At 42.2% G+C, this 23,898-nt stretch overlaps 1 protein-coding gene and 1 long non-coding RNA gene across 17 annotated transcripts in view; one reads left to right on the forward strand and one right to left on the reverse strand.

Moving 5' to 3' along the window:
* The window catches only part of LOC143669116 (phosphatase and actin regulator 1), a 323,677-nt gene that overhangs the window by 272,708 nt on the left and 27,071 nt on the right, over positions 1-23,898 (forward strand). For all 4 annotated transcript variants that reach the window (XM_077143694.1, XM_077143695.1, XM_077143693.1 and 1 more), the window contains 2 exons: positions 751-998; positions 2,940-3,096. In XM_077143694.1, the coding sequence (XP_076999809.1) occupies positions 751-998; positions 2,940-3,096 (405 nt within the window). The remainder of the gene's footprint in view (positions 1-750; positions 999-2,939; positions 3,097-23,898) is intronic.
* The window catches only part of LOC143669118 (uncharacterized), a 55,958-nt gene that overhangs the window by 13,799 nt on the left and 18,261 nt on the right, over positions 1-23,898 (reverse strand). For 3 of the 13 annotated variants that reach the window (XR_013168713.1, XR_013168724.1, XR_013168722.1), the window contains 2 exons: positions 18,002-18,065; positions 10,293-12,753 (listed from right to left, as the gene is read on the reverse strand). This is a non-coding gene — a long non-coding RNA (uncharacterized LOC143669118). Of the gene's footprint in view, positions 1-9,936; positions 10,095-10,292; positions 12,754-17,560; positions 17,734-18,001; positions 18,066-20,857; positions 21,174-23,898 lie in introns of those variants that run through there. The other 10 variants (XR_013168716.1, XR_013168721.1, XR_013168717.1 and 7 more) reach the window with 8 other exon arrangements.

The raw sequence follows: 23,898 nt of genomic DNA on the forward strand, positions 1-23,898 counted from the left end.
TCTGAAGCTCTTTCCAAAACGGTTCCCTCTTAAAGGACTCCAGTAAGCAACCCCACCTTGAATGGGTGAAAACACATCTCCATGGAAACCACCTATTCAAAAGGTCCCACCCACAACTGGATACGTCATATCTCCATGGGAACAATAAAAAATATCCCACCCAACAATATTGAATTAGGATTAAAGAACATGACCTTTCTGGAGCACACAGCAGTTTCAAACCAGCTCATCAGCTTTCTTTTCATTCCACCTCTTCCATTCCCCTGCATCTCCATCCACATCATTTCAAGCAGTCTTGCCCACACTTAGTCCCTACCCAGCATCTTGGATGGCTTTGGAATCTAGAACCTCGCACAGTGTCTCTTTTCTACAGCTCTAGTTTCATCATCAAATTAATCTTCCCCCCACCCCCACCATGGGGCATGTAGGTTACAAGCAAATCTTCCATTGGCGCATGGAGATAATGTTCTAATTCTGAAATGTGTTTGCAATAAGAATGCTTATTTCCTATTCTATGTCACCTCCGCCTTCAGGAAACTCTGCTATTCTAAATGATTAACTGTTAGATAAGAAATGGGACTTTAATTGCTTGGTACACCCTCTGTTTGTCAGGCCTGGACAACTGTTTTAAAATGTTCATTTCCTAAAGTGACAGGGTTCCATTGGTTTTAAGACTACTGGAGTTTCTGATACATTTATATGACATGTTGGCCAAAATTAATTTCCTCTTTCCTCCTCCTCTCTCACCAGCTCTGAGCAGCGGGTTCCCTGTTCCACTTCTTACCACAGCTCTGGTTTGCACTCGAGTGACAGTGTCACAAAAGCAGGACCTATGGGCCTCCCGGAAATAAGACAAGTGCCAACTGTTGTGATTGAATGTGATGACAATAAAGAAAATGTGCCTCATGAATCAGACTATGAAGACTCTTCTTGCCTGTACACAAGAGAGGAAGAGGAAGAGGAGGAGGATGAAGATGATGACAGCTCATTGTACACCAGTATGTTCACCCCACCTCGTCACCTATTGTGGAAATACCCTTGCATGTATGGGTAGCATGACGCAAGCACAGTGTTACAAAAAGACAGCTGACAGAGTCTGTTCTAATTCTGGGTCTGGTCTTAACTGGGCTTGGGTCATAGAGCAGCTTAATGAATCTCTTGGCCCTTAGTTTCTTCATCAGTTAGATGAGAAGGTAGATATTTTCTAAGTGCCCTTATGGCTCTACAAATTGTGACAGCATGCTGCTCTCTTGTCCATCTTTAGATGGCGCTTTCTTTCTGTGATTGCTTCCCTTAAGACACAAACCCTCCACCCTCCCCAAAAAGTAGGAAAATAGCTTAATGTCTGTTCCAGTCTAAAAAACACTGAAAAAAATACTAACCATTGTATATGCAACAAATTCATTTTTAAGCATAGCTCAACAACTTTAGAAGGCCTGGATTTAAATTTCTTATTTAAGGCCTTAAAAATGTGCTGAGAAATAAGAAGTGAAGAATGCAAAGTTCAAGAGTTATCATCCTGACTATGAATGATAAATAAATTTTGGTTATGTGAATACAACCCAAAATAGGGTAAACTTTTTAATAAATGACTTTATTATAATGTCATTTATTCAATATATACTAATGAAACTGGTAACATGCTAAGATTTTATTCTCTTATCTGCATTTTATAACAACACTGTGGCAGAGATACTATTATCCCATTTTACAGATAAGGGGGAAAAATAGAGAAGGAAGTAACTTGCCCAGTCTTACACCTACTAAGTAGCTGGGAATTGATTCCAGGTATGTCCGATTCTAAAGCCCACGTTCAAATACAGCGGTGGAAAGAGAAAAGCACTGTTGAATAAAACCCAAAGCAAATCCCCAAACCTGCTTCTTGCCAGTATTTTCCTCTTGCTTTACATCAGCTGTGTTACAGAGAGTTAGCTAAATTTGAGATCTGGTCTGAGTGCTGGTGAGCAAAGAAATGGTCACAGTAACATGAGAAGGGACCACGGAGGGACATCCAATGGTCTACATGATCCACGGACAGAAGGAGCAGCTGCCTGGCCTCTTTTCACCATTTCTTACTCAGACACTTTGGCCAGATAATTCTTTGTGCATTGTAGGGTGTTTAGCAGCATCTCTGGCCTCTGGTTGCCAATAACCTCCCTCTCTAGCTATGACAAGGAAAAATAATTTCCAGACATGGCCAAATGTCCCTTGGAGGGCAACATTGGCTCAGAACAAGAACTACATATATATATACAATACCTAAGGAAGCCCTTCCCTGGCTGCTCAAAACCCTTCCTGTTTAAAATAAGTAAATGGAAAAAGATTGCCTGTTGCAATGACCTCACCTCCACTCTCACTCCAGACTGGCCCCGCTTGGTCACCCAGCTTTATTTCCCTTCACATAACCCCAGCTCTAGTATAAGCTCTGTCTCCTGAGATTACCTGGTTGATCTGTCACCTCTGAGCCTTTGCAAATGCAGATCCCCTCCAGCAAACACTCTTCCCCATTCTCGATGCTTTTTAGAATCTCATCTATTCTTCCATTGTCGAAACCTGCCCTTCCTGGTCCTTAACACTTTTCATAGTCACTAAAGGCCTCTGTACTCTTTCTTGTCTTGGCAGTGTTGCACGCCATGTGCAAATGTTGCCCGCATGCTGGAGTCTCTGCAAAGCAGAGATCCAATCAAAGACTCCACGTGTGCACCACCACCCCCCCACCCCCCACCCAACAATGCTAGGCACCTAAAGTGGGTTAGAGGAATATGCAGTTGATCACACAAACTCCACAGAGGTGTCCTTTGTCTGGGGTCTTCAGCAGCCCCAGGTGTTAAACCCTTCCTGCCTTTCTCCCTACTGTCGACCTTGGTGTCCCACAGTTGGCCTTGTGGGAGCCTGGGAGGTGCTTGCTGACAAATGTGGCCTTGTTTCTCCCTCCACAGGCTCCCTGGCCATGAAGGTGTGCAGAAAGGACTCCTTAGCCATCAAGCTCAGCAACCGGCCCTCAAAGCGCGAGTTGGAAGAGAAGAACATCCTCCCCAGGCAGACAGACGAGGAGAGACTGGAGCTGCGGCAGCAGATTGGCACCAAGCTCACCAGGTAGGAGCACCCCCGCCCCCAACCTGCTCCCGCTGACAGCACAGCCCCTCCGCCCCTTGGGTTCCATCCACCGTCTCAGTCTCCAGCCCCCAGTCAATGCTGGGTCTCTTTGAAATAGCTCCCTTCACATTCTCTGTCTTCTCCAGGGTTACTTCTCCAGTCCCCTTACCTTCGCTCATCCAAATCATGCACATTTTTCCCTGGTTGAAGGTTCAGGGAGAAGCTGGAAGGCAGGTTTCCAGGGAGAATCACCATCTATAGAAAAATCACTCTCATCCAATAGAATTGAGGAGCTCCAACCGTGTAAGTGGTGGTTCGATTACACCAAAGCAATCCAATAAATTCACCCCCAACTATACTGCGCAGTTACAGGAGACCAAAAGTTGCTTACAATGCCTCCCAGTGGCACTGTGGCCCTGTAGAAGGCACAAGTATAGCATTGTTATATGACAACATGAACATAGGTATTTGTCATCTAGGGCACATTTGTATCAGCTAATGTATTGATCAGCTAACGTGTTGAATGGTCACTGTATGCCAGACATTTTTCTGACCTTTTAACATGTATTAAATCATTTACTCTTTGAGCCTCCCTATGAAACAGACATTTTTATGCCCATTTTACAGATGAGAATACCAGGCATGGAGAACTTTAGTTACCTGCCTAATGTCGCACAGAGTCACTCCAAGCCCTGCCTCTTGGCCAGTAAATTATGCCGTCTCTCTATAATAATGGTCAACACCCAGCGAGCCCTTGCTTTGTACAAGTCCCTGAACTAAATATTTAGATGCAATACGTAGAAGTCTACTGGAGATTAAATCTCAACTGTCCCTCTTGCTAGCTCAATAGCCCTGGGTAGGTTTCTTAAGCTCTCTGCCTAGGTTTCTACATTTGTAATATGGGCGTTGTGGAAATGAAGCAGGTTAATAAAGGGAAAACATTTGCAACAGTGCCTGGTCCATGATAAACACTCAGTAAAATATTATTTTTTCATTTACTTCTCCCAGCAAACCTCTCAAGTAGCTGCCATTATCATGTCCACATTGTGCAAACACTTTTTTTGTATTGTTACTTAAAAGCAGCTTCTTTCTCATCACTAACTTGGTTTTCTCCTGGAGGATGTTGTGTTAATGGCACCCGGCTGTGTAAGATGTTTAATGCTGTGGATGGTTTGGCCTTGGGTTAAGCAGGCTCTAGAGTCATAGAATGAAAGCATCTACCAGCCACACATACATGCGTGTGCGCGCACACACACACACACACACTCATTGAATGCAGCCTCATGTCTGCCATGTGGTTGACTAGAATCTTTCTTAATACCTCAGTGATCATTTCTCGTTCACCAGAGATTCCGTCCCATTACTGGACAGCCCTGAGACATTCTTCCTTGTGTCCAACTGAAATCCATGGCCTGGCAACTTCCACCCATTGGTCTTAGTTCTCCTCCTTCTGCAGCTACTCCAAGTCTGTTCCCTGGTGTTTTAGTTTGCTGTCAGAACGCAATATACCGGAAATGGAACGGCTTTTTACAAAGGTATTTATTAAGTTGCAAGTTTACAGTTCTAAGGCCGTAGAACTGTCCATACTAAGGCATCCAGGTAAAGGTACCTTGACTCCAAAGATGGGGTTGATGAAATTCTGGGTTTCTCTCTCTCGGCTGGGAAGACACATGGGACATCTGCTAGCTTTCTCTCCTCGTTTCATAAGGCTTCCCCAGGGGAGTTTTTCCTTCTGCATCTCCAAGGATCTCTGGCTGCATGGGCTCTTGCCAGCACTTTTTCCAAAATGGTTCTCTCTTTAAGGGCTCCACCTTGAATGGGTGGAGACACATCTCCATGGAAACCATCTAATCAAAAGTTACCACCCACAAATGAATGGGTCACATCTCCATGGAAATAATCAAAGAGATCCCACCCAGGGCAGTGCAATGGTGGTTCAGCAGGCAGAATTCTCACCTGCCATGCCGGAGACCCAGGTTCGATTCCCAGTGCCTGCCTATGCAAAAAAAAAAAAAGATTTCACCCAACTATATTGAATTAGGATGAAAGAAAATTACTTTCTGGGGTTCACAACAGTTTCAAACCTGCACACCTGCTAACATGGATGTTTTGGGGTCCTGGAAGACAAAGAATCTGACCTTCCCAGGCTATGTGTAACCTGATCTTATCCCAGGCAGAGGAGTATGATTCTAAGCCGCTTCCTCACTCAACTTGTTCACTTTTACACTTAACACAAATAGGGCTATCCTTTAGCACCCTAAGAAAAAAGAGAACAGGTTCTTCATCCCAGCCCCTCATACCAAGCAAAGTTCAGAACTCCCCACCTGCTGGCAGTGTGGACATCCTTTACACTAGCTCTTTCCCCTCACTTCAGTTTCCCCAGCTCTGCTGCTGTACAGGCAGTGCCCCAGGTATGTCATGGGCAAATAAAAGACATCTCTCCTAAGCAAGAATGCCAGCATTTTTGGGTGCCTGGTGTGACATCTACTAAGGAAAGAGAGAGGTTCATACAGAACGCAGATGTGAGTGGCTGGCCACCTGTTTGTCCATTGTAGAGCCCTTCCATCTGGTGTTAACTAACAGAGAAAGAGGGCATTCTTGTCCCATAACATACTCCCAATAAGAGAGGCAGGCCCCAGTCTCTCCCAGCTGCATCCAGATACACATACCCCCATTATCACTGACCAGCAGTGGTGGCAATGGGACTCATACATGCGAGAAACCAAGCTATCCAGGCATTGGAAGTTCTTTACCTTTGTAGCCGTATCCTGGTATATCAACCCTTTCCCAACCCTTCCTCCTCCAACTACACTAAAATGCTGCTCAGAAGTCATAACATCCACCCAAGCCTTGGCATAGTATGTGTCCATTCTCAACCCTCTTTCATTGTGATTGGTGGAAGGAGAAGACCCACTGATTTAGAAAGAGAGAGAGAGGCAGAAGTCAAGAGGGGGGAATGGTTATGGCCAAGTTGTTGCACTGGCCCTCATCCATACCCTAAATCAGCTTGATCTTTGTTCGCTGTTTCAATTTGGAAGTTTATTTCCTTATATCAAGGAACCTCTAGCCTGATCCCCAGGATTGTATCTAGAGAGGAGAGCATAGGAGTATCATACAGAGTTCAGCAAATCAGGTAGAGAAGACAGTCCTCATGCCATGTTCTCCTTTGAGACTGTCACATCCAAAGAATTTAAAGGGCTCTTCTCTTTAAAATGAAAACCCAGTTGTATCAGAGAAATACATAGGATATGTGTATGTATGCAGGTGTATATATGCATGTATATATATATATGTATGTGTGTGTACATATATAGATATATATAGATAGATAAAGAGATTTATTTTAATGAATCAGCTCATATAATCCAAAGGGCAGGCCAGAAGGCTGGAAACTCAGGCAGGAGATAATGTTGCAGCCTTGAAGCAGAATTTCTTCCCAAGGAAACCTCAGTTTTTGCTCTTAAAGCCTTCTTCTGGTTGGATGAGGCCCACCCACATGACCAGGGGTCATCTCCTTTTCTTAAAGTCAACTGATGGTAGATATTAATCACATCTTCAAAATGCCTTCACAGCAACAGTGTTCAATTAAATAAGTGAGTCCTGTATCCTCTCCAAGTTGACACCTAAGACTAACCATCACAGCAGCCCTGTGTTTGCAGTCATCCACTATCCTGAAACCAGAAGCAGATTGCAGGGAACATCTGAGAACCAGAAGGTGACTCTGGTAGAGAGGCAGCTGTCCTGGGGTCAGGAGCCTTGGGTTCTATCTCTGGTTCTGCTGATTCCCAAGCAAGCCATTTCCTCTCCTGGGCCTTAGTTTCCTAATCTGAGGGAATTAGACTAGATCCTCACTTGTGGGCAAAGCCTGTGTCTCATTATCACAAACAGTAACCAAAACAAGGTGGAAATCTATCATAAAGTTTACATTTCCAGAGGTATGAGGCTGTGGTATGCCTTGGCTATCTGAAGCATACTGGTATTCTAGAAATTTTAAGTTCTTTCAAAAGCATATGGCCAAGCCTGCAGTCCTCATGGAGTAAGCAAGATATAAAATGTAATTTCAGCCTGACTGTTTTAATGCCGTTTAAAAAGCAGCAACAATTTTCAGCCTTCCAAGAACAATCTCCAGTGGGGTGGGGGGTGGTTGAACAGGGTGTGAGGCAGAAACACCAAGGAAAATGATATCCATTTCTTTACAACCTCCCAGCATTAAGGCAGAGTTTTCATGTAAAAAAGTGCAAAAATTATTATTCTTCAGGAAATGTTTTCTAATTGATGGTATTGGACAGACTCTCCCAAATCTCAATCAACAACTTGTCTGGATTTTTTCATAATAAATAACTATTTCAAATAGCCACCATTTTTGTCCCATGGGTTGCCCTAGAGACATGAGTGTGATCAACGGTGCATATTATTCCTGATATCGATAGAAGATAGATAGATAGATAGATAGATATAGATAGATAAATAGAAAGATAAATAGATAGACAGATGGATGGATGAGAGAGAGACTCCAGAAAGGGGCACACAATCTCAAAGGGGTAACCAGGATACCAACTGGGTGTGGGAAGAAAATATTAGAACTTCTATTTAAATGAATTTTGTATTGGTTATTTCTTTCTATTATGATATACATGGTACATCAGTGCAGTAGTACTAGTATATTTATAAAGAATATATTGGGATATATTCTCAGACATTTTTATTGATGTGTGTTTTGGCTTGCTAAAGCTGGGGGAATGCAAAATTAAGGTATGAACAAGAGGGTACCTTACTCAAGAAAACTGATCACATTTAGAGTTTCTCTGTCACATGGGAAGGCACATGATGACATCTGCTGGCCCTTCACTCGTAGGTTGGTGTCAAAATGGCTCTCGGCTCCTGTGGGTCCTTCCTTAACAGCTCTTGGGGCTTCCTGTCTCCAAGCATCTGCTCTCTGTGTTGGCTTTCTAAGCATGTGTGCTTTCTCCAAAATGTCTACCTCTTAAAAAACTCCAGAAAGTGAATTCAGAACCACTTTGAAGGCAGGCAATGGTGGCTCAGTTACAGAGCTCTCACCTGCCATACCACAGTTGGTTCCCAGTGCCTGCCCATGTAAAAGAAAATCACCTTGAGTAGACAGGATCACTCTCCATGGAAACAACCTAATCAAAATGTCCCACCCACAATAGGCCTGCCCCCACAGGATTGAATAAGAAGAACATGACTTTTCTGGGGGTACATTACAGTTTCAAACCAGCATAGTGGAGTTCTCAAAAAACTTCGAATCCACTAGTCTGGGGGGTTACTACTGGGCAGCTGCTGCTCAGGGCTACATGGGCAGTTCTTTTCATCTCCCATCGTCTCTAGTCAGTGAATGTGTAGACACCAGAGGGCAATCCCACATGCACAGAAACTCCACAGCAAGACCATGCTACTTTCTCTCTGAGTCTTTTCTCAGGACCCCTCAACCCAAATGCTAGGATGTGGTCACCCTAGCTATGGAATCTTGGCTATCAGAACCATTTCTCGTTCCCTTCATTTACCACATTTTTATTCTTCATACAGATCTGTTTTCTTCCTCTGAAATCTAATTTACCACCCCACCCCAAAAATCAGTATTTTAAAAAACAGTCATGGAGCCACATTTATCAAATGCTTATTAAACACCCTAGATAGGGTGTCCACTCATGGTGAGCTGTCACTTGATCAGCATGGGAAAGCACCTTCTCTCCTTTGCTTTCCAGCTTGGGGCACTGGTGGGTTTATAAAGTGAAACACCCCTGAAGATAGAACCTAAGACCCCTGGGAACGGGGTTCTCGACGATGAAAGAGAAATGTGACATCTAAAGGAGTAATGCTTTTTCTTTTTTCTGAAACATCCTGTAGAAAGTCAGACAGGATCCCGTTAGTCACCAGAACTAGTTGTTTTAAATGGAAGGAGCTAGGACTCTGAATCATGGCTTGTCCATGGTTACTCAACAAGCCAGTGTAGTTAGGGCTACTCTCAGGGTACAGCCAGGTTTTCAGGCCCAGCTCAGCAGAGATCAGCTGGCCCAGACCACTCTAACCGGGATCCTTTTTGTCAGTCCCTTCCAATAACCTCTCATTTTAAAAAGTCTGGGAAGAAAAATAAAACTGAAGATGTTTCACAGTGTATGTAGGAGTTTATAGCCTAAACTAAGTTCAGGAGTAAATGAAGATTCAGGCAACCTGCTTCCCTGTCACACTTGTTTCCTCCAAATATGTCTTCACCCTTAAAATACTGTCCTCCCATCTAGGGGTGAACTTACATCTTCTTCTTTGCAATCCCAGTTGACCACAATTTTTTCAGCACCCACCTGAGCTGGAGCTTGTGCATAAATGAATCAGGCAATTATAAGATTGTTAACAGGGGGTATGAGGTACCAGGGTGGAATGGAAACTCCATCCCATATCTCCAGAGGCCATCCCTGTTCACCTTTGAGCCCCTCTTGTTTTGCCAAAACAAAAGACCAGCTTTTCAGATCTTTTGGAAAAATCTGGATTTTTTAAAGGAAAGTTTCAAAAAATGTTACAACATGTGCAAACCAAACAAAACGTATTTAAGGACTGAATTGGCCCAAGGACCATCTCTCAGCCACAGGCAACCCAGTTTCAATTTTTGACCTGGAGCTTATAGTCTAGCCTCTTTACAATATAGTAAAAAATTCTATGTGAGTGAACGATGTATTTTGATGAGATAATGAGACAGAAACTTTCTGTGTGCCTTAAGTGAGCATGGCTTTGCATGTCTGTGTCTGAGCAATTTGGAATTCCTGTCTGTAGGATTCAGATTACTATGAACATAGTAATTTGTGGTTGATCATTAAAACACTGTACCTTGTTCCTAGAAAGAACGCTTGTTCCAACTCTCTCTGGTTTCAGGCATACAGTTTTCAGAATGCAAATAAGTGACTGGAGAATACATTACGTTGGATGAAAATTTGGTTGAAACAGTTGCACATTCCCTCACTTCCATAACGTGCATGACACTGAGACTGGGAAGGATAAAAGACCCAGTTGTTATTGATAGTTTGAATCTATATCTTAAGGCACAAAATCTGGCACTTAGCTCCGTGTGGTAGGTCAGGTATAAGACCGATCTTTGACAGGGTATCAAAATTCTCCCTCTTGCTTTTCCTTGCTACTTATCCTTGCCCTCATTTAAAAAGCAGATGTCCTTGTGGTAGTGGCAAATGAGATAGGGAAGGCGGACAAATAATGGTCTCATCAGCCCCACAAAACCTAGTATGTTATTCTCTCTTATTTAGAATTTCATAATATGCTAGAAAGTAAGAGCATTCCGAATCTGTTATTTCATCCTCCTAAATACTTCAGTGCTATCACTATAAGCACAATGTCAAATAACATGTTCAAACTGTCCTGGGCTGCTTTAAATCCTAACGCAATGTTCACGGTGGAAAAATTGAAATCCATTTTTAATGTTCTTCATACTGACAATAAAATACACGTAGTTCTGAGTTTTAATTGTAGCTTGCATACTGTTTATAGTTTAGGAAAATCGGTGCCAAGTGCTTGACACGTCAGCACCCAGCTCCGAGGTAGCAAAGAGTATCTCTCCCAGGATCTAAGAGACTCATGCTAGGGGTGAGCTGGCATCTCCCCAGGCCAGGTCAGTTCTTCCACTACAAAAGCACTTTCTAAAAATAATAATAAACAGTCACAGGCTCTATGATTTCAATTTAACTTGGGCTTCCTTAGTGCCTCCCTGAATACACATCACTGTGAATCACCACTTTAAAAAAAAAAAAATGAATGAATGAATGAAGGGAAGAAAATAGACTTGAGTGAAGTTTTGGAATAGTTTTCTTGGCCACCTGGACCAAGTGGCTTTGCTCCATCGCTGCCACAACCTCGTGGTTCTTATTGTTATATATGTTGTAACATCTCGAGGGGTTGAACTTGAAAACCACAGGCGAAGAGATCCTACATGAAGGCCATAGAGGAAGCATGAAGTGGGAAGCAGCTTAGATGGGGCAAGAGAGAAATGGAAAGAGGGCTCTTGTAGTCACTCACCTTCAGATCCGCAAAGCCTGGGTGGGAGTGGCTTCGGTTAGGAGTATGTGGATTTTTCCGTGCATTCTGAGACCTTTATAAACATACACTGAAAGTAGATACTTCTTCCCCGAGCTGAAACTGCGTGATTCCAACAAGTGAAGTCAGGGTGAAATAGGACTTGATTGTCTTTCTCAAGTCCCCCATTATTTACAGGACAAACACACAGACTCTTAGAATAGCCTAGCTGCTTTCAGGTCATTTGACGTCTCTGGAGAGCTCATTGCACAAACGAGAAAATCCTTCTACAGACACTTTAGGAGTCTTGATACCTTCTGAAAGGTGCCCTGAGGAGCCGGGGCTGCATGTCCGACAGAGTTACAGGCAACCACACGTTTGTTGGGATTTCTTTTTAATGAAAGGTGAGAAAAATGTCTTATTTGAGCAAAGCACATTGGGAGGCAGTTGATCTTGAAAACCAAATTGGAAGAGATCCTGCATTAAGGCATGGGTCAGGTCCAGAAAAGGGACCTGTGGGGATTAAAACCACGTAGAGCCCCAGCAGGGACATTTGCAGCCTCTTGCCCTCTCACCCAGCTTCCAGCTGTTAAAAATTGCAGTACAGATTAACCTCTTGACATGCTGTTGCCAAGACAGAGTTTCTGAGCCTGACACCATGTGCGTGCGTGTGAGTGTGCATGCGTGCCTCAAGAGAAGTCCCAGTTGCCAGGCCCCACACTGGATGTCCGGGAACAAAGCACATCTTGTCACACAGATGTCCAGGGCTCTGTGATTGAGTCTTGCAGCAGCCCCGGCGGCCTATGCATTTTTCAGCAATATGGTAAGTGTGGTGGACAAAGGAGCTGCCTTTCACCCAGCAAGGACAGAATTGATCTCAGTATCTAAAACTTGCAATGGTTTAAACAACAACAAAAAAATGTGGCCATTTGGAGGGCCGGGGTCCTACTGCATTTTCTATTACATAGCTTTTTCAAATGCCTGATTATTCCAGCATGATTTCCAATTTGGGGCACAGGAAGTTAGGGAAGCACAGGCTCTATTCAAGTTCAGATTCAATAGCAAATGAACAACTCCTATGGGCTGCTTTTTATGAACACATTTTAAAAGACTCCTCCTAACTTGAAATAAGTTAGACAAGGAGAGGTTTCAAAGACTGAGCCATTAATCAAGTGATTTTCTCCTGGACATTATTGAGTTAAACTGCAATGACTCTTCTTGTTTGTTGGGAATCTTAGCAGATGGCAGAAAAGAAGGCCATGTTTCTTGGAATCTTTGGCTAAGTGAAAGAATAAACTTTCACTATATTTAGCGTCTATGTTTAGAGAGGACCATGACAGGTGATGGTCTCTGTTGAGACCACGTCCCCCACAAAAAGCATTTTCAGGTCTCAGTCCCTGGTCCTGTGTATGTGGACCCCTTGTAAATAGTATCTCTTGAAGATGTTGCTTCAGTTAAGACATGACTTAACTGAATCAGGTTGGGTTTCAATCTGGATTATTGGAGCCCCATATAAACAGAATGAAATTCAGAGAGAGAAGCCATGGGGAACAGCCGGAAGCTGGAAGTCAATGGAGCCCAGAAGAGAAAGGAGAAGACACCACCACATGCATTGCCATAAATCTGAAAAGTCAAGGAATCAAAAGATTACAGACCAACCAAAAGATATTGACCCTGGAAGGAAGCAAGCTTTGTAGCCTCTAAAACCAGGAGCCAATAAACTCCCATTGTTTGAGCCAACCCACTGTATGATATTTGTTTCAGCAACTAGGAAACTAAAACAGTCCTGTGTGTAACAGTAACACAAAGATTTTAGAATGCTTTACATTGATAAATTAACTCACCTGTCACCAGCTCATTTAATAATCACCACAACTCTGCCAAGTGGCTACAATTGGGAATCCCATTTTGCAGGTGAAAAACAAAAAGAAACTAAGCTAATGATCATCCATGTGATGAGCAGCAAAAAGAAACACATCTTCCAATTCCAAGGCTTTCTCATTTTGAGTAAACATGCTAACAAAAGTCTTGAATTTAGTTTTTCACAACAGAATTTCCATCCCAGATACCAGTTTGAAAGGTGTAGTCTGAGATGGTGGAATCCTAGGTCAGTGGGTCAAGCTTAGCATCTGTAGATGTCCTCAAAGGAGAGACAAGCAGCCCTCGGAGGAAAGAGGTTGGGAGATATTTTTCCATCTTGGATTGAACTGAGCTTTTTGCTGCATTTCAGTAATACTAGCCACAATGGGTAGGAAGATCTGAAACCCATGATACACAGACGGGGGTCTCAAAACACCTGTGCCTGTTGTTTGTGGGAAGCAAGGTGGTCCAGTGCAGGGGGGTCTCATAGTGTGGTCCCTGGGAATGTGATAGAAATGCATATTTTCAGGCCCCACCACAGACTCAGAATCAGCAATTCTGAGAGTGGGGACCAGAAATCTGTGTTTGTAACAAGACTAATTCTCTTGCACACTAAAGCTTGAGAAGCAGAAGTCTAGTGAGAAAAAAAAAAATCAAAGAATCTGAAGTTGAACCTGCCTTAATAGTTCTCTTCACCATTGTCTGGCTGGGTTCTCATTTAAGCCTTAGTTTCCATATCTATGAGGTGGTTCTCTCTCAAAAGGGCATCAGGAGCACTAAGTGAGTAATTCTCCTCGGTGTAGTAGAGATGAATGCTAGTCCTTTCCCTGTCATTGTGTATTTAAATGCTATGTCATGCTAGATCCTTATTAGTCAGAATAAGCAATGCAAGCTGCTATAACGGGCAAATCCTAAATACCAATGGTTTAAAGGCAGCAAAGGTTTATTTCTCGCTTGAGTAATGTCTCATGTGGGTCTGATGGCCTTTATCCATCATGTAGCTATTACACACTTCTAGAACACAGGGCTCCAAGACCTCTATAACAAGGGAGGAGGAGGTAGAGGAGTCACACACATCACTTCCGCTCATAATCATTAGCCAGAACTAGTTTTAATGACCTCAATCTAATAGCAAGGGAGGCCAGAAAAGGTAAAGGAGCACATGGAATGTTTGACAAGCGCAAGCATCTTAGCCACAGCTCTTTGGAGCCTATAGTTGGTGACTCTATTCACCCTACAAGGTCTTCTCTATTTAGTGCTTATTCCGGTCATGATCCAGTCATATAAAGAGGAACATCACACGTGAAAGAGACTTATGAAAAGATTTTACAATTGGCAGGAGGAAGGACGCAGACAATTGGCAGGTAGAGGCTCATGGCGAATCTAAGGGGAGCACATCAAGGTGTGTGTGGGGGGAGGGTCTATATTTGGGTCATTAATTGACCATGGTCTGTATCACTGAATTTGCCCCTGAGGCCAGTTTAGTAAAGCAACTCATGGAAATCAAATGTATCTAAATCCATTAGAGAAAAATGAGATGTAAAATAAATATTGCTTCTGTTTAAAAGGAAAACTGGCTTAAATATAACTGGGAAACCCTGACAAGGAGAATTAACCCCTAAATTGAATGAGTTTTGCTTTTATAAGAGTTTAAGTTTCCAAGGAAACAAGTTACAAGGGGAGACCTCGGAACCTGGGCTTCAGCAAATTGATTTTATTGAACAGTATTTGTTAAGCACCTTCTATATTCACAACACTGTACATTTAAAAGGTAGCTGAATAACCATCCCCCTCAGAAGGTTTAGACTAGCTAGTCAAGATATGCTCATTATTTTCCCTGGTTAAGTCTGAGAAAGCTGCTAATAGCCAGTCTGTGGAACAGATTCTTTTTTTCGGTATGAATTTGTTATAGATTATTTCTGTTTCCATTTTTTTCTATTAAATGTTCCCAAAAGAATGAAGGAACAGAGGGTAGGGGAGAATTTAAACATTGGATAATTTAAACATTTGCTTCAAACAGGGTTTATTTTCTCTTAAACCTGTGCATTTGTATGAACAACTTCAACCTGAGTTGTCAGATCACTTCTTGCAAAATATTTTTTCTTTTTCTTTCCTACCATCTTTTGACCCACTTATTTAAAAAAAAAAAAAAAAACAGTCAAAAAGATTTATCTCTATCCCATTTTTATCCCTGAAAGGATCTGTCAGAGCCATTTGTGAACTTCCCAGGAAGTAATGAATAAACTGTGATGTAATCATTGTATGAAGCATCCAAAGAATGGTTCAAACCTTTCTTGAAAAGTAATTTTGTTGCATGGAATATTACTTCAAAAATCTGGTCTAGGGATTTCAGATCAGCTTGTTCAGAGATTTTTGTCACCATAGACTGTGTGTATATATATCCTGAGGAGACTATGTGGTGAGTTTTTTTCATCTACTTTGTAACTGTATCTTCAAGATCTGAAGGAACAATAGAATTTTGGAGCATTTTAGACCTTCAGTGGACTCTCATGATCAGTGGAACCAGCTCTCTTAATTTTACAGATAAGAAAATTGAATCCAAACAACGTTGAGCTATTAGTCAAATTCGCATTGTTCTTTCCGGCTGAACCAGGCTTTGAAACCCACCCCCTGACCCCAGCCAGTGCTGAAGATTAATATCCCTCAACAAAGGGACAAATTGGGTGGGCCACTGTGGCTCAGTGGCAGAGTTCTCACCTGCCATGCCCGAGACCCAGGTTCGATTCCCAGTTCCTGCCCATACAAAAAAAAAGGGGGGTGAACAAATTTATTCGCTTCTCACTGCAAGAAGCCGGCTACTTATTAGCAAGCGTAACAAGTCATACATGTTTAGTTGATTTTCTTGATTCATGTCTGAAAGAAAAGCAAATAACTTAAAGCAGAGGCTTTCAAGGACATCTTTCAGAACCATTGTCAGTACTCAAAAGGCTCACGAAGAAGGAATCCTATTCTTCATGGGTATTGTTTATCTGTGTTCCCTGAGTCTCCTTAGCTAGAAGAACGTTTAAATGAAAGCAGCAAATGAATTTGGAAAAGAAGTACAAGTGAGAGATGTTTCCCTATGTGGATCCCTGATATTTCATCAGCTGAGCGCATGCAGACGTTGTCAAGAAAAGTCTCATTAGTGCTCTTGAGGACTGGGCAGGGAGTTTGGAAAATTCTGTCGCTGGTGCCTCTGTTTGGCATTAACCTATTCTAGTGATGCTGTCATTCAAATGATAAATGACACTCTAATCATTTATATTTATTAAGAGTTCTTTGTTCCTTTTCAGTGGTGAAGTTGCATTTCCAGGCTCCAAAATAATTCCCTAGGGATGGAGTGTACCAAATTTGGCTGCAGGTTTGATTGTGTGTGATTTTTCTGCACCTCCTCTACAGAGCATGCATGCGGTGCTGAATACTTAAATAGCAGAAATGAATTACAATGGAGAAATTTGCAGCGCAGTTTTGTTTTGTTTTGAATTGTTTTGTTTTGTTTTGTTTTGTTTTTCATATCTCCCTTTGCATCTTTTGTTTACTGGCAAAATACCTCAGATCTCACGGAAAATGCTAATAAGAGTAATCCATCTTATATATCTTTATGATGTTCATTTCCCTCCTCTTGGTTGGAATGCAAAGATTTTTATAAAAGCCTCAAAAATTGGATATATGACTAACTAAAGAGTAATTTTTAGACTGGGTGTAAACAGAAAAAAAAAAATCATCCAAGGATTCAAACTATGGAAATCGCTTTCCCCTCTGATTCTAAAAGCAATTCCCTTGAAATATAAGTGAATGTACTTCTATTTCAGGAAGTGTGATCATGAAATTTTCATGTTCTGTGCCCACTGAATCACTTGTAAAACAATAGTTCTTCATAACGAGCAGTTTCATTAGTTCCTTTGAAGAAAAAATAGGTAGCTAGATAAATAGTGGATGCTGACAGGTAACCAGTGGGATTGAAAAGGGGTCTTTTGTCTACCCTGAATCCGGTTTTGATTGTTAAGCTTTTCCTCCTTCGGCTTGTCTTCATATTGTAACCTGTCAAATTCCCTCTTAAAAGATGCCAAGATAGAGGGATCAAGAGTAGTTCAGTGGAAGAATTCTCACCTGCCATGCAGGAGACCTGGGTTTGATTCCCAGCCCATGCACTTCCAAAAAAAAAAAAGAAAGAAAAAATCAACAAATGGTGCTGCAATAACCAGATAGTCACATGGAAAAAGAATGAAATGTGACACCACCCCCCTCCCCCCCCACCCCGTACAGCATACAAAAAAAAAAAAAAGAGAGATTGCAAGACAGGTAATTTCATTTAAAAAGTAGCCTTTTCCTACGCTTTAAAGTAATGCTTTGAGAGAGCTGCCCTCCCCAAATTTGACTGAACCAACGAATCTGCCACCAGCACCTTGTACCCCAAGAAGCCTGGCCATGTGCCATTCCAAGTGAAGCCCCCGGCAAGGCCTCCTTAGGTCCTTAGATGGCCTTTGACTTCTAGGAACTCAAGTTGCCTGCTCCCACATGCAACCTGCAAATCAGTCCAGCACATCCTTGCATCACCTCCCCGACCAACCTGGATTAGCACCATCTTGGTTCACTGTCAAGTTTCCCTCTCTCTTCACAGTCCTTAATCAACAGGGCCATTTGGGACGAAAGCCTGTGAAATCTGATCCTCACAGTTCATAAACAGACAGTACACCTTGGGTGTGCACACAGTTCCCATCAGAGAACTGCAAATGCATGTAACTGTCCCGGAAACAAAAAAAAACCCCATTTATTAAAAAAAAAAAAAAACAACTATGTAATGACAGGTTTACCTAAGAAATTAGTTACAATGTAACATAAATATGCTTCACTGTTACTTGATATCTATGTTCTAGCTTATTAATAATATAATAGAAGTATTTGTAAAAACATATGGAACATTTTTTGGAACATTAAAACTCTTCACCTCTATAAAAGAATTCAAACCACATGTTTGACAAGCCAGCTTGATTTGGGGGTAAATTCTGACCTCGTTTGTGTGCATCACAGAATCCTCATGTTGAGTTGATAATAAAGCCTTGAGGCTGTGGACTCTGTTAAAGGAAATAAATCATCATTGTAAGGTCAATTAATAAATGGGGCAATAAATCATATTAAGAGAAGCATGGTTTTATCTGTCATAAGTGGAGGAACCCACAGCTGCATCCACATCGCTGCAGCCCTGATCCAACTGCAGAGCCACCAAAAATCGAATCTCCACATAGCCTAAAGCATAAGCATGGGGTCAGAATCCAGAATCCTCAATGGAGAATGAGAACTCAGCAGAGAGAGTTCGTGTAGAAAACACCGGCAATGATCAAAATTGGATGCCAGCTAAGAAAAGCCATTGCATGAAGGACGTGACATCTTTCAGATATTTGATTCACAATGATGATGATGAAGAGGAGGGAGCTTGGAGGTTAGGCTTTCCATCCTGTATTGCCACCCACAGACCATAAATCAGACTGTAAGATAATCAAGACATGCATAACTGTGCTTGATCTAGCAGCATTATTCCTTGTAGCTTACGGGCAGGATTCAGTTTTTCATTCTCATATTTTGAAGAACCCTGCATGCTACATCTTTCTTATCAGGTTAAGAAATAAATCACAGTGCCTAAAAGATCACCCATTTTTGTGTTGCATGGGTGTTCTAGTTTGCTAGCTGCCGGAATGCAATATACCAGAAACGGAATGACTTTTTAAAAGGGGAATTTAATAAGTTGCAAGTTTACAGTTCTAAGGCCGAGAAAATGTCCCAATTAAAGCAAGTCTATAGAAGTGTCCAGTCTAATGCATCCAGGGGAAGTTTCCTTGATTCAAGAAAGCCAGTGAAGTTCAGAGTTTCTTTCTCAAGTGAGAAGGCACATGGCGAACACAGTCAGGGCTTCTCTCTCGGCTGGAAGGGCATGTGGCGAACACAGCGTCATCTGCTAGCTTTGTCTCTTGGCTTCCTATTTCATGAAGCTCCCTGGGAGGCGTTTTCCTTCTTTATCTCCAAAGGTCACTGGTTTTGTCGTTCTCGTGGCTATGTTGTTCTTCTCTGCTCTCTCTGAATCTCTCTCTTTCTCCAAAATGTTTTCTCTTTTATAGGATTCCAGTAAACTAATCAAGACCTATCCAGTTTAGCAACCACTCTTGATTGAGTCACATCTCCAGGGAGATGATCTAATTTCAGTTTCCAACATACAGTACTGAATAGGGATTAGAAGAAATGTCTGCCTCTACAAATGGGATTAGAATTAAAACATGGCTTTTCTAGGGTACATACATCATTTCAAGCCAATGGGGACCAAAATAATTCCCAATTAGCAAAACTGAGTGAACTGGGTACTTTTCACCTCCCATCACTGGATGATGCTTTAAAGAAACAGTGTTCAGCAACCGGTGACACTCTTTGGCAGGGGTGGGGAAACTGGAGCCCACAAGCTAAATCCAGCTCACCATCTGTTTTTATAGATAAAGCTTTAAGGAAACACAGTTGTGACAGTTTGAATGGATTACGTACCCTCGAAAAGCCATGTTTTAATCCTGACCCATCTTGAGGAGGCAGCCCTTTCTTTTAATCACTATTCAATACTGTAGGTTAGAAACTTGATTAGATTATCGCCACTGAGATGTGACTCACCCAGTTGTGAATATTAACCTTTGATTAGAGGGAGATGTGACTCCACCCATTCCAGGTGGGTCTTGATTAGTTTACCGGAATCCTTTAAAAGAGGAAACATTTTGGAGAAAGCCACAGAGCCACAAGAGCCCACACAGCCAGAGACCTTTGGAGATGAAGGAAAACGCTCCCAGGGCAGCTTCATGAAACAAGAAGCTTGGAGAGGAAGCTAGCAGATGTTGCCATGTTCGCCATATGCCTTTCCAGTTGAGAAACCCTGAACGTCATTGGCCTTTCTTGAATGAAGGTAACTCTTGTTGGTGGCTGAATTTGGATATTTTTATAAACTTGCTCTAATTGGGACATTTACCCCGGCCTTAGAGCTGTAAACTTGCCACTTAACAAATTTCTCTTTTTAAAAGCCATTCTGTTTCTGGTATATTGCATTCCAGCAGTTAGCAAACTAGAACACCAGACGTGCTCATTTCAATTATTGGCTGTGGCAGCTTTCATATCACAGTGTCAGAGTTGAGTAGTTGAAAGATAATTTGGTCCACAAAGCCTAAAATGGTTTCTCTTAGACCCTTTGAGGGAGAAAGAAATGACACATTTAAGGGCTTAGACTGAGAATATTTAGAAAAGGTGTTGACACTGGACCCATTTTGGAAATGCATAAGTGTAAAATATCTCCATGGGGGGGGGAATTGTATTAATCTTCACACAATATGGTTTTTCTTTGCAATAATTTCCCTAATCATCAACATGATTCTATTTACTTTTACTTATCAGTCCAAATCTGAGTGTGAAACACCAAATAGCTTTACGAATTGTACTAAGGATACAGTCCATGTTTTTAAGTTTGATTTATTACCTGAGCAATTAGAAAAGCTACTTCAGGGACAACCAGGCAGTCTAACGCAAGGCAGCTCAGCTACTGGCCAGCTGTGAGAGGACTGGCCATGCAGACTGAGACAGCAGATCGATTTTAGCAGAAAATGTGTGTTGTCCTTAAGAAAGGGAGACCACAAATCTGACCCAACTGACCCACTTGAAAATAAATATCAAGAGGAAGGTGAGGGTGGGCCACGGTGGCTCAGTGGCAAAGTGTTGGCCTGCCATGCTGGAGACCCAGGTTCAGTTCCCGGTGTCTGCCCATGAAAAAAAATAGGAGGGATAAATGTTGTCTTAGTTTTGCCAGGCTGCTATGACCAATACTACACAATGGGTTGGCCAACACAACAAGAATTTATTAACTCATGGATTTGATGCTAGAAGAAATCCAAAATCAAGATATTGTCAAGGCTTCCTTTCTCCTGGAAATCTGTTATGTTCTGGTGCTGGCTGCTGGCAATCCTTGGGATCCCTGGCCATGCATCTCTGCCTCCTGTCATGCAGTAATGTCCTCTCCATTCTGTGTCTGCTCTTAAGGTTTCCACTGACTTCTGGCTTCTGTCTCCTCTCATCTTTCTCTTACTCTGGCTTTCGGTTTCTTCTCTTTATAAGCTCTCCAGTCATATGGATTAAGACCCACCCTTTTTCAGTTGGCCAAACCTAAACTAAAAATAATATCATCAGTGGATTCATGCCCCCAGGGATATGGATTAAGATTAAGAACATGTGTTTGTTGGGATATATAATTCAACCTACCACAAATATCTTCCTGTTTTTGACAGATGGATCTATAATCCAAGTCCCCCAGGAAAAGAGGGAGGAGGGGGAAGGGATCACAAAATAAAAGTCAAATGCAAACATATGATTCCTAGGACCTATAAGAGAAGCCAAGGTTATGAGAGAAGCCAAAACTCTGACTTCAGACCAGGTGATGATACATATACCAAGTGTCCCGTTGTAGCAGCAGCTCCAACAGGTTTCAAAAACGTAAAGTATGTGTGGAATGTATATAAAGCTGTGTTGATGAAAGACTGGTAAAACCTTTACACAACACTTATCTTCATGAAGGAAAAAAACATATACAGTTGATTCTTGTAATTCATGGTAGTTTATGTTCTATGAATTGCTACAAACACTGAGTTAGTGAATGCTGAACCACTTTTCCTACAGAAAATGCAAGCTTAGGCCCCTGTGAGCCTCTGGTCCCCACATTCTTATCACCTGATCAATATAGAGCCAGATTTTATAGTGCTTCTTAAAGATATCTTATTTAATATAGAGAGTTGATCTATTAATATTGAACTCATGGCCAACAGCACTAAAACTCATTCCTGAATGAGGCTTATACATATTTTCTCCATAAGGCACATCACAGCTCTCTTGGCTTAGGAATGCTAAATAGCACTTTGGTATTACACTTGGGGGCCATTTTAAATGGTGGAATCACCAACAGTAACCACAAAACTGTGAAAAACATGGCTCTAAATAGAGCATGGTAAGGAAACTTGCTTACAGTATGTATTTACAGACATACATATATACACACATATTCCCACATATATATATACATACACACACAATGTCAGGAATTTCTATCTTCTAACCTGAAAAACAGACAGACATAGGAGAATGTCCCAAAATATTTGGGGGTCTTTGGTTCCTGTCCCTTTCCACGTGCTCTGCTCTTTAACCGTAGCCTTGTCTGAGAAGGGCAGCTTTCAGACAGACCTCTGAGTGGCCGAGTGGTGCTGCCCATAGGTTCAGGATTCTGCTTGCTAAACATGCTCAGCTTCACAGTAACCTCATCTTAAATCATGTCAGGTCGTCATACTGGCTGCTGGCAAGACTGTCCTGGAAGGAGGCGATCACGCCTCTGACCACGTGTAAGATTACATGATCAGCCATTTCCCTCAGGATGGAGGGAGACATTTAATTTTACACTCCAAGAGCTGGTTTTGCAGGCACTTCCTGTGTGGGCTACTACAGTCACTGGCACAGTGCTGCTAATGGATTCTGCCCAAATTTCCCTCAGCTCTGACTAGGGCCCCTCAGAGTGGAGGAGCACCTGCTCTCTTGCCCTGGCTGCTGTGGTCTTTGATTTCCCTGTGGCCTCCCATCTGGAGGTACCTGTGTTGGTTTGCTGAAGCTGCCAGAATGTAGTATCCCAGAAATGGAACAGCTTTTATAAAGGGAATTTATTAAGTTGCAAGTTTACATTTTTAAAATCATAAAAATGTCCAAACTAAGGAACAGAGAAAGATACTGTATTAGTTAGGGTTCTGTAGAGAAACAGAATCAATAGGGAACACTCACAAATATAGAACTTATAAAAAGTGCCTCACATGACCATGGAACACAGAGTCCAAAATCCGCAGGGCAGGCTGTGAAGCCGGCAATTCCAGTGGAGGGTCTAGACGAACTCCACTGGAAGAGCCAGTGGAGACAGGAAGAGCCTATCTCTTCTGTATCCTCCTTAAAAGGCTTCCAGTGATCAGATTAAGCATCACTCATTGCAGAAGACACTCCTCTTTGGCTGATTACAGATGGAATCAACTGTGGATGTAGCTGACATGATCATGATTTAATTCTATGAAATGTCCTCATCACAACAGACAGGCCAGCTCTTGAACAAACAGACAAACAGGTACCACCACTTGGCCAAGTTGAACACGTGAATCTGATCATGACAGATACCTTGACTAGAAAGGCCAATGGGTCCAGAACACCTCTATCAGCTGGGAAGGCACGTGGCTGGTCACTGCTAGGGTCTTCGGCTTCTGGTTTCAAGCACCTTCCCTGGGGACACTTGCTTTCCACATCTCCAGACATCTGAATCTCATGTGGCCTCTATCAGCTCTGTCTGTCTAAAGCTTCCAAAATGGTTCCCTCTTAAAGGACTCCAGTAGGCAGATATACATCTTGAATGGGCAGAGATACGTCTCCATGGAAACCTAATGAAAAGGTCCCACCCTGAATTGGGTGGGTCACATCTCCATGGAAACAACTTAATTAAAAAAGATTGCCCTCTACAATATTGAGTCAAGATTAAAGAGCATGGCTTTTCTGGGGTACATAACGATTTCAAACCAGCACCGTGCCCATGAGGCAGAGAAAGAACATGTGTGAGGAATATTTGTGTGTAAGTGACTGCTTGCTATGACAAGAATTTGAGGAAATCAAAAAACAGAAGGGAGAAAAGAGACTATGGATCAATATTCACCAGGCTTCAATCAGACAGGCCTAGGGCAGGCATGTATTATGAATTCACATCTTGTTTTGGGTCCATATTTGAGAAGAGGTAGTCTCCGCTCTCAAGAGATCTCCCAATCTCTTGGGTAGATAAGGCCAAGAAATTCATGGGAAATCATTTATATTTTGTACATCATCAAG

This window comes from Tamandua tetradactyla, chromosome 25, assembly GCF_023851605.1.
Source record: "Tamandua tetradactyla isolate mTamTet1 chromosome 25, mTamTet1.pri, whole genome shotgun sequence".
NCBI lineage: Eukaryota > Metazoa > Chordata > Mammalia > Pilosa > Myrmecophagidae > Tamandua > Tamandua tetradactyla.